This window comes from Xiphophorus hellerii, chromosome 17 (genome assembly GCF_003331165.1).
Source record: "Xiphophorus hellerii strain 12219 chromosome 17, Xiphophorus_hellerii-4.1, whole genome shotgun sequence".
Lineage (NCBI taxonomy): Eukaryota > Metazoa > Chordata > Actinopteri > Cyprinodontiformes > Poeciliidae > Xiphophorus > Xiphophorus hellerii.
The window spans coordinates 18,959,964-18,969,771 of record NC_045688.1 but is presented as its reverse complement, the minus strand read 5'-3'; the positions used below and the strand labels follow the sequence as shown (position 1 = coordinate 18,969,771).

General features: G+C 40.4%; 2 protein-coding genes across 2 annotated transcripts in view; one reads left to right on the top strand and one right to left on the bottom strand.

Moving 5' to 3' along the window:
- Positions 1-3,110, bottom strand: part of slc41a2b (solute carrier family 41 member 2b) — a 29,886-nt gene extending 26,776 nt beyond the window's left edge. Inside the window, exons 1-2 of the mRNA XM_032589626.1 lie at positions 2,988-3,110; positions 870-1,551 (exon numbers count right to left, since the gene is read on the bottom strand). Of these exons, the coding sequence (XP_032445517.1) occupies positions 870-1,415 (546 nt within the window). The 5' untranslated portion in view covers positions 1,416-1,551; positions 2,988-3,110. The remainder of the gene's footprint in view (positions 1-869; positions 1,552-2,987) is intronic.
- Positions 3,111-3,968: 858 nt separating this feature from the next.
- nopchap1 (NOP protein chaperone 1) lies at positions 3,969-8,551 on the top strand (the record flags this gene model as incomplete). Its single annotated transcript, XM_032590173.1, has 4 exons — positions 3,969-4,116; positions 5,395-5,469; positions 5,545-5,678; positions 7,053-8,551. Coding segments are annotated over 4 exons (540 nt in total), but the record flags the coding sequence as incomplete, so codon positions are not given.
- Between the last annotated feature and the right edge of the window lie 1,257 nt (positions 8,552-9,808).

Genomic DNA, 9,808 nt, shown 5'->3' with positions numbered 1-9,808 from the left:
CTCACAATTAAATGACTGCTACCTCCCACTTTCAGGTGGCAGTGTTTCTGAATTCTACTTCAAGTTATAGTCCATGATAGAATAAATATGCTTGCATGTCCAATCGGTCTTCTTTTTTCTAACTTATCATTTTCTTCTATATCTAGGTATTTGGAACATGGAAAAGCTCCTGTAATCTGGATCAAACTTCCAGAAAACTGAAAAACTGCTGAAACACTGAGTTCCTTTACATCAATAAAGGCTAAAGGCTGCCTTTGATTCATAATAATTAAAATTAATATATTTGATGATTTTGATGATGGCATTTGACAAAATATAATGTTTATTGATGTTTCAAAATTGGTTACCGCATTATGTTTTTGTAGAGCAAAGAACTCTGAACTGCCCTGCTGATGAAATATGCTGCACAAATAAACCTGACAGCAGTTTACGAAGGAAAAATATCAAAAACATCCTTGCAAAAATTCCTGAAGAAGAGCCACAAAATCAGTGATTTAAATCACACAAAACAAGACAAAAACACAAACAGATTATCTGCATTAATAATGAGATTAAATCACCTACAGACAGCCTTTTTACTAATTAGGAGATTTATGATTTCCTTTTTTGCACTTTGGGGATTTTCAAAATAAAGGGTGATGAATATAAAAGCATGCCACACTTTTCAGAACCTCTTTTTAAAATAATGTATCCTTTCTGCTCCGTGCTCAAAGCAGAGTTTATTCCAGTGATGACTGCATGGCCTTCACAGTGCAGAGTTAATGCAGCTGAACATCAGCTCCACAGCCAGACGTTATTTAATAACCATAGATGAGCCTTTAATCCCAGTCGGTTCAGATGGGATCTTTACTGGTTTCACACCAGCTTACCTGAACAATATCCAGCACCATTCCAGCTGACACCGTTCCAAAGCCAGCCAAGAGAAAAGGCACCAGTATCTGCAAAGCCATGGCCAGCGGCGACTCCTTGGGCATATTGGACCCCTCTTCCCCCAGCGCCTCTACCGTATCCTCCTCTACCTCCTTGTCACTGGCGTCGTCCCCGGAGAGTCTCCACTCTGCCAGCATGGGCTCTGTCTCAGCGCAGCCCCCTTCTCCACAGTCCGACAGAGTTATGGAGGAGCGGGACGCCCGCTCCACGATCCGCCGGCCCTCCATGTGAGTCGCCTCCTGTCTGTAGCCGTTCTGCAGCGAGCCGGCCTCGGGTTTCGCCCCCAGGTCCACCATGGCTAATCGATCCTCCTGCAGCTTGGTGTAGCCAGTGGGAACCATGGTCTGAAAAATGGAGCCGATGCGCACCGGGGCCACGGGTTTCAGGGAGAGAGCGCTCCATCCGCCAGCCGCCCCACTCATCCGCACCGCCAGGCTAGAGCCCAGTGAGTCCCCCAAGGCTCCGCCCAGGTTCTTCATGCTCATGGTGACGGCTTCTAGGACCGCAGAGGCTCATCTCTTCTCATCCAGACTGACGGCGGACTCAGCACAACGACGACACAGAGGTTCACGCAGGCTAACGGGGAGTGGCCTTGTTAATACTGGCTTCTGGAAGGCATCACTGGAGGGAAACAGGAGAACAGGCAAATGTCAAACATGAGCAAAATAACCAGAGTACAATAAAAACCTCCTGCTCACACTTACTGTTGGTCACTGACTAACACAGTTAATACTGCTGCTACCTCTGCCCCTGATTCCTATAGAATAACAGGTAATGGAAGGATGCAGGTTCACTTAGTTTTCTTCAGTAACTGATGACATGGTTTAATGTGTCATATATTGTTGTTCCTCTAAAACTGATGTTCATCTCCTTTTAAAATTATATCCTGATATGTAAACACTGAGTGAAATGTTACTGTAAATAAAAACTAAATATATATTATAATAAGCAATGCAACATCAAGACCGCAGCGATGTTTCAGTGAATTATTAAGGAATCTGAGGAACTTTCAATCACTTTTAAAACTACAGTAGGTGCTGGACTATGCAGTGCCTGCAAAAGTATATTAAATTAGAACTACAAGCATCAATGCATTTTATTTGAATTTTATGTAAGAAATCAACAAAAAGTAGCAAATAATCATGAAGGGAATTAAAAGTTATATAGTTTCAAACTATTTTTTTAGCAAAAAAAATAATAATCATCTGAAAAGTGTGATATGCGTATTAATTTAATAACCTTAAATAATACAATTCAGTATAACCAACTCCCGTTAAAGGTTACTTACGGAAATGGGAGGGGAAAAAATGGCACAACTTTAAATCTATGGAGAAATGGTCCTAAACCCAAACTGACGGGCAGAGTTGAAAGAAAGGATTGGAAGGTTGATATTCACAGATGTCCTAAAATCAGTCTGAGCTGAAGCTGAAAAACCATGAATACTTATGCTTCCGCCTCCCAGTGCTGCTTTATTATGCTGCGCAGAAGCTTAAATAAAGGTTAAAGTTCAAGGGATATGACTATGAGCAGGAAATGCTGTTTTATCAGATAAATAGCAGACACTTAGTTGCATCTTATTTAAGACTTCCTCTTTAGTACTTTCGAGGGCTGACAACTTCTACAAACAGGATTCAGAGAGCACGGGAAACACCAAAAACCAAAAACTAACACTACTCCTTTAGTTAGACTGTGTCCTTATATTCCAAATAGCCTTATGGATTTTTTTTTGACAATTTGCTTATCAATAATGACAAAGGAAATAACCAGTTATAGCCGTCGGAAGTGCCTCTAAATCATCCATTAGTTTCAGCTGACCACGTTAGTAGCAACTTTCTTTTAAAAAGGGTGGATAAAAGCTGCCAGCTGTGGTCTATATTAGCCAAACATCTTCGGAAGCTGTAAGCTAGCTGTGCAGGAATGAAAACAGTAGGGAAGCTGCTCGCGACACCTTCCGCGTGAACCACTAAGCTGCTTCACAAAACTTGTCCCGACAAATATCAATAAAATATTCCAATATCTACAGTTTTGTTAGTTTTTCTTTTTCTCCAAGGAATTACCTGTTCGTCAGAAAGGATTTTCGACCCGGAGGAGAGATGCCAGTTTTACGTGACAGCCAACCAGCCAGCCGCGTCAGAGGAAAAAAATGCCAACAAAGATCGTCAATGAAAAACGATGGAGACTCCATTTGAAAATGACGGAACTGGTCGCAGAAGCTACGTTAAGCGTGTTTACAAGGTACATAAACTTCACAACGACAGCAGTGAGGTAGGGAGTAGGCGACGTCAAGGATTAGCTCTCTGTCTTGTTTGCAGTGCTGATGGATATGTAGATAGATGAGGTGATAATAGAGTACTAAACAAGTTTTTTAAAAATGCAAAAAAACAAAAACTTTTTTATGATTGTCCCATTAACATAAATATGCTCAGCTACACTGTTTCTTTGTAGAAACTCTTTTTTAATTTAGCTGTCAGTTATGCTATATAAAAAATTTTTATTGCTCGTTTGTTATGTGCAAATTTACCAGGTGGATGACTACAGTTTATATAAGATTTTTAATTTCTTCCAATATGATGCTTTAGTAGCATTCTGTTTCTTTTCTTTTTATTTCAGTTTCACAATGCCTGACCTGTCAAAGCTAAACAAGCTAATGCTACACTGCACAGAGATTATTTAAAACATAACATTTCTCAAACTTTTACTCTAAAAGAATCTTAAACTTGCCATTTAAAGATAAAGAACTACAATAATATGTGAAGTAAAAAAAGATCAGAGTCATACCTCTTACCATACAGTCTCTCTTAGCCAGACCAAACAAAAAGTGCCACACAGCTATTTGGATTGTAGTACGGCAGGGAAAAAGACGTAGTGCACGTTGTTAAGAGAAAAACAAACAAACCGACAAATATTACAATTGATCTAAATGTGAAGAAGCTTAATAAGAGCTTTATTAATTTTTTTTCAAGGAGATTCTGAAATCAATTTTTGAATATAGATTTGTTTTAGCTTCAGGAGTCTTCCTAAACACTAGGTGGTGCTAAACAAATATAAGTGTGGTGAGGTCCGGAAATCGTAGCCAGGTGTTAGCTACATGTGTTACACATGCCGAGTTAAACTCTCCTTCCAACATGGACCTAAACACGAAGAAAACTATTTCCCAGTCTTTACTGTCTTGTGGAAACGGTGGAGGTATGAATGTTTTCTTCACTCTTTATGAATTACTGGATGTTGAATAATAACAATGAAGGATATTTCTATTCTGTAAAACACCGTTTACTGTGAGAAGCTAATCTAACGGTGTACCGACCTTTTCAGGAATAGGGTCAACAGCGTTAAAAACATGTTTTAAGAAATTGTTCTCAGCGTTATCTAAGGGCTATAAGTAAACAGCAGGTGTTGTTTTCTCATGTTTTGGTGGACGCTAACTGCGGAAGCAATAGTTTCGACAACGTCCTTTTATCATAGATATATGGCACCTTTTAAATTTCGTTGTTCTTGTGACAATGACAGTAAAGATTTATCTATTTAATAGAAATAGAAACTCGTGCAGTTTTTCCATGTTTTTCGTGCATGGAAAAACTGCACGAAAACATAAGTCCAGTTAGCTTGTCCTGTTTAATTCCATAAAACCTGGCTAAACGTTGGCTAGAAATAAAATGTTGTAGTTCTTCAACCTATTGTTGTTTTCTAAAATGAGTTATGACAAATGGTTACAGTTGTGACAGAGCCTCCTGCAGCAGTCTGTGTTGCAGTGTATTTGAAGAAGCCTCTGACTGAAGACAGTGGTAAAATGACTGACTGGTGTAGAAAGCAACGTCTTTCTGCTTGGGTTGCATCTGTCCAAGCCGCAGTTGAGAAATGAGCTCATAACTCTTCCCACTTTGATGAGCTGCCAGCGTTGCTTCCCTAAGTTCACTGCTGATGTTTTTCCATCTGGATATTCTGCATTCTTCAGACCAGCAAACGGCCAAATCTCCTGCATTTATTACAGTGGTCACATTATTTTTGACCAATTAATCAGCGTCTGCCTTCCACTGTAGATGCACCAATCAGGCTTTTACCAGCTGCTGATTTTATGGAGCACAAACAGTGGGAGTTCTTTGTTTTTGTTGCAAGTCATGAAAAGGAAGAACTGTGATCTCGCAGTAATTGATCATCTAATCTCTGATCAGACTTGATTAATTAATTGCTACATCTTATGTTAATTTAAAAAATTTTTTTTAGCTCATTTAGAACCTAATGCTTCTTGCAAAGACCTCTAAAGAAGATCTCTTCATATAATCATCGCTTTTGGACATTTGGGATGAGGGGATATTTTCTGCAGCAGGCTTCCATTTCTCAGTACCTAAATGTACCTAAAAACATCAGCATTTCCACCATAGCATAAAAAAGAAAGATAAAAGCGATGTTAAAAGTTTCCTCTTCTTCCTTCTGTCTCTGTTTGACCTGCTGCTGTTTTTCCTCCAGGCCTCAGTGAGAAGCTCCTCCTGAAGCCCGGAGTGGGCCGATCCCTGCAGACGGAGCGGGTGCCAAGGAGCAGCGGTGAGACCTCCTCCTGTAACATCTGGCCTTAAGTTTGCCCGTAACATTTATATTCAAACCTTTTCTGCCCTTCAGTTCTGGAGCGCCTGCAGAGCTTCCTGCCTCGGATGGCTGAGGCCAACGAGAAGCTGAAGCAGCAGCTGGAGGAGGCTCCTGAAGGACACTTTGACATCCAGAACGTGGACGAGGCAGAACGGGTCATAGAGATGGTGAGTGTCGCTCAGTATGATCATTTGTGTGTGTGTGGGGGTGGGGGTGTGTGCGTGTGCGCTACAGCCTTCAGCTGAAGAGTGTTTAAGGTTAAGAGTAGCATTTTATTTGACAGGGTGTGCATAAGACTAACATGACATAACATGTGTTATAAACATGAAGGAGTCTTCATAAATATTTGACTGTTATGTTGTGTCATTGGTAAATAAGGTCACTTTTAATGGACTTTTAATGCAACTTTGCGTTAAAGGTATCGCTATTTACCTAATGACACTTCATGACTCCTTCATGTTCATAACGGGTGTTATGTCATGTTTGTGATGGTGTCATGTCAGTCTTTTGCACGTCCCTTCACATAAAGTGTTATCAAGCTTGGACGTAAAACAGCAAATACTGTCCCTGGTTCTGCAGGTTTTCTTCCAGGATTAGTTATGGTTTACAGCTCCATCCTTCTTGTTGTAAACTCTGACTAGCTTTTTTTGGAAAATCAGGTGGAAAGATAAAAGGTAAACAAGGAAGAGGAGTAATGTGAGATGCAAAAAGAGCACCTGTCATGTATTGAGTTCATATAGTGTAGAGTGGTTGGACATACAGTACAGACCAAAAGTTTGGACACACCTTTCTAATTCAATGGGTTTTCTTTATTTTCATGACTATTTATAAGGCAAGAAATCCCACTTATTAACCTGACAGGGCACACCTATGAAGTGAAAACCATTTCAGGTGACTACCTCTTGAAGCTCATCAAGAAAATGCAGAGTGTGTGCAAAGCTGTAATCACAGCAAAAGGTTGCTACTTTGAAGAAACTAGAATATAAGGGCTATTTTCAGTTGTTTTACACTTTTTTGTTTAGTGCATATTTCCACATGTGTTATTCATAGTTTTGATGCCTTCAGTGTGAATCTACAATGTCAATAGTCATGAAAATAAAGGAAACTCATTGAATTAAAAGGTGTGTCCAAACTTTTGGTCTGTACTGTACCTTTCTGTAGTCCCACATACCTGCATTGATTTTTTTATTGATGTTTTTTTTGCTATTTATCTAAAATGATTGAATTTTCTGAGACATTCAGTGTTTTCTGTGAGCCAGAAAGCTTCACTTTTTGATTTGCAGAAACAAATGAACCTTTTCCAATCTTCTAGTTTGCTGAGCTTCACCTGCAGACCTGTCAGGTTAGTCACCTCCTTCAGAGGGTTATCAGCTAGTAAAACGATCAGAAACTCCTGGAAACATTGACATCAGACATACAAATTCCCCCATAATGTTTGACAAAGGCAAATCACTCGTCAGATTAGCGGTGTTCTGCAGACATTAGTGGACGTTCCGTTGTTTTAATGTTCAGATAAAGATCATGTGCTCCTGTCTGTCCAGGATGTAGCTGTGGTGGAGCTGAATGAGTCGGGCAGCGAATCAGAAGAAGAGGAGGAGACGTCTGAGTCTGAGTCTGAGTCTGAGGAAGACGTCGCTGAGATCACGGAGAGGAACCTCAAGCTGCCTGGAAACAGAGGGAACAAAAAGGCCAGCATCCAGGTCCTGGAGCAGGGAGGCGAGTAGGAGAGTGGGCTGCAGAGTTCTGTTGGACGGTTAGAAGAACGCTCCAGAGTACAGAGTGGCAGCTTTTCATCATCCCTATGGGAGTTTTTATAAACAGAGTCAGATGATGGGACTACCTCATCCAGCCTGGCCTTTCACTGATGATCAGTGAGTCCTTCCATGAGTTTAGGCCCAAACCCGCAGGTTCCTAATGTTGTACACTTTCTGCTATCATTTAAGTGCAGCAGTCTACTTTTGCATTTCCTGTCAGAGTTCAGAAATGAATGAGAAAAGCATTCATTGGGGAAGCTTCCTCTCAAGAAACTTGACGATATCACATAGGGACAACAATCAATGCTACTCAACAACTCAGGCCCACTGATGAGCACGGTGGAGGAGCTGTCATGCTGGGGACCTGTTTCTTTTCTAGAAGCCCTGGGAGTCATGTCATGTAGTGTGTGGCAGACAAGAGATCTGTAATGGGTCTTCATTGAGTTATTCAAGAGGACTGTCATCAAATCGGAACAAAATCAAGCTTCTTCCATGACTGTATCCGTTCAGAGAACAGGGTCCAGTAGAGAGCCTGTGGGCTGACAGACAGCGTCAGAGGAAACACTGGACTATAGAGGATGTGCAGAGGTCATGTAACAACCGGTCACTGGTAAACCTTATGGACGACTGGTTGCACAAGGTTTACTTCAACTTTGTGCGATTTTATAAGAGAAGTGCTGTTCTACTACAAAAATCAGTGGCAATTTCTGTGGAACACATCTTATGTAAACAATGTTCTGCTTTAAGTGCTTTTTCCCCCCAACTTGGTTAATATTAACTAATTAAAGGTTTGATTTTTCCAATTGTTTCAGTTTGACATTTTACTGGCTGCTACCCAAGCTGCCAATAAATGTGGAGGATACTGTAACAAGGTCAGGTTAGATGTATGAGGAAATTATTTATGCATTTTAACCCAAGAGTCACATTATGTAGGAAAGTCTATGATGAAGTCGAAAACAATTGTTTGTTTGGATCAGGCTAAATGGCTGTATGTTGCTGTTGGATACCATCATAGCCATCCTCCTTTAACAACATCCCTATACTCGTTGGTTCCAGCAGTGGTCCACATGGTGGTTCTGAAAACCACTAAATCTCCAAGCGTCACTGGATTCTCCGAGTTGTACATCACCACCACAACAATCACAGAGGGACACTCCAGCACTGAGAGTTACTGTATATTCAGTGGACGGCGTCACATTTTCCTTTGAGTAAGAAAACACTCTCTTACTGCCTTTCACAGTGGAAAATGTTCTTCACTTTTTGAAATTAGTAAAGGATAAAACATCTATATGGCATTACTGTGATGAATACAGTGAAGTGTTTGGAAAATTTTACACAACAAAAAACACATGAACCATTTTTAGAAGTGTCTTTATTTTGTAAAAAATAGTCAAGAACAATTAATTTTGATAAAGAGGGCAGGAAAATAGTTTTTTTTTTTTTTACATCTGGATGGTGTTTGATGGTAAGAATAGCACACAAGAGATTTATGTGATGACCAGTGTCAACACATTACAAAATCTCTTGTTTGCTGTGGTGGATAGTTGACAAGAACAGGAAGTGTCAGGACAGGCTCTGGTTTTATCCTCTGTCTGGACTGTTTTTGAGAGGGTCTACTAGAGGAAGGCACAGAGCAACCCGATCTGTAACAGTTGCCCCCTTTCCACTCCTTCCTGGCTGGGCTAGAGAGCTGCTGTAGCTAAAGGTTCCTGTGATTGGGCTGCAGGACTGGGATCCTCAGTAGGTCATTTATCCCCACACCATCAAAATACACAACACCAGCAGTCGGTTAGGCTAAGAGCCTGGTTGAGTGTATTCTGCTCTCTGTGGCATGTTGCACATCTGGTACTTTGGACGACTGCATACTATGGTACATTTTATGTTTTTACTGTATTTTGTGTTAATTGGACAAAATAATTTTCCTGGAGGGATCAGTAAAATAATCTTGGCATTTGAAAATAACTAAACTGTGACAGTAGTTAGACAGAGATAAACTAGCCTTTCTATTTGTTACTTCGAACACCATCACCACAGGAACAATATAAGTAGCTCCTGTATCAATGTACTAACAATTTGGTCTTTGCCAGGTTTTACATTTAATTACTCTAGTTATTAACTGACTAAGCCAAAATGAAAGTTTGAAAATAAAAAAACTGGGTACACCCTCTAAGCCCTAGAATTTAAAGAGGGTGGTGTTTGAGTTGGGAGATGGCTCACTGCCCATGGCGGCATTCTGTCAAGGGACAACACAAGCCATTAAGAAAACATAAATAACCACAGTCATTATTCTGTTGATCTGATGAATCTAGAAATTTCACGCTTTACAATGACATTCACAGTGAAATAGAGACTGTACCGGCTGCTGTGTCTTCCTAAATGCTAAGTTGAGACTGCAGATGGTGCGGGAGAGAGCAGCTCAAACGGCAGTCCTTCAATTTTACATTGTTTAGTCACCGACTTTAACTCCATTTTGGACTAAATATATGTCGTCAAGAAAAACTGAAGGCATCAGGAACAACATTGGAGAGTGAGTTCAGTGGGAC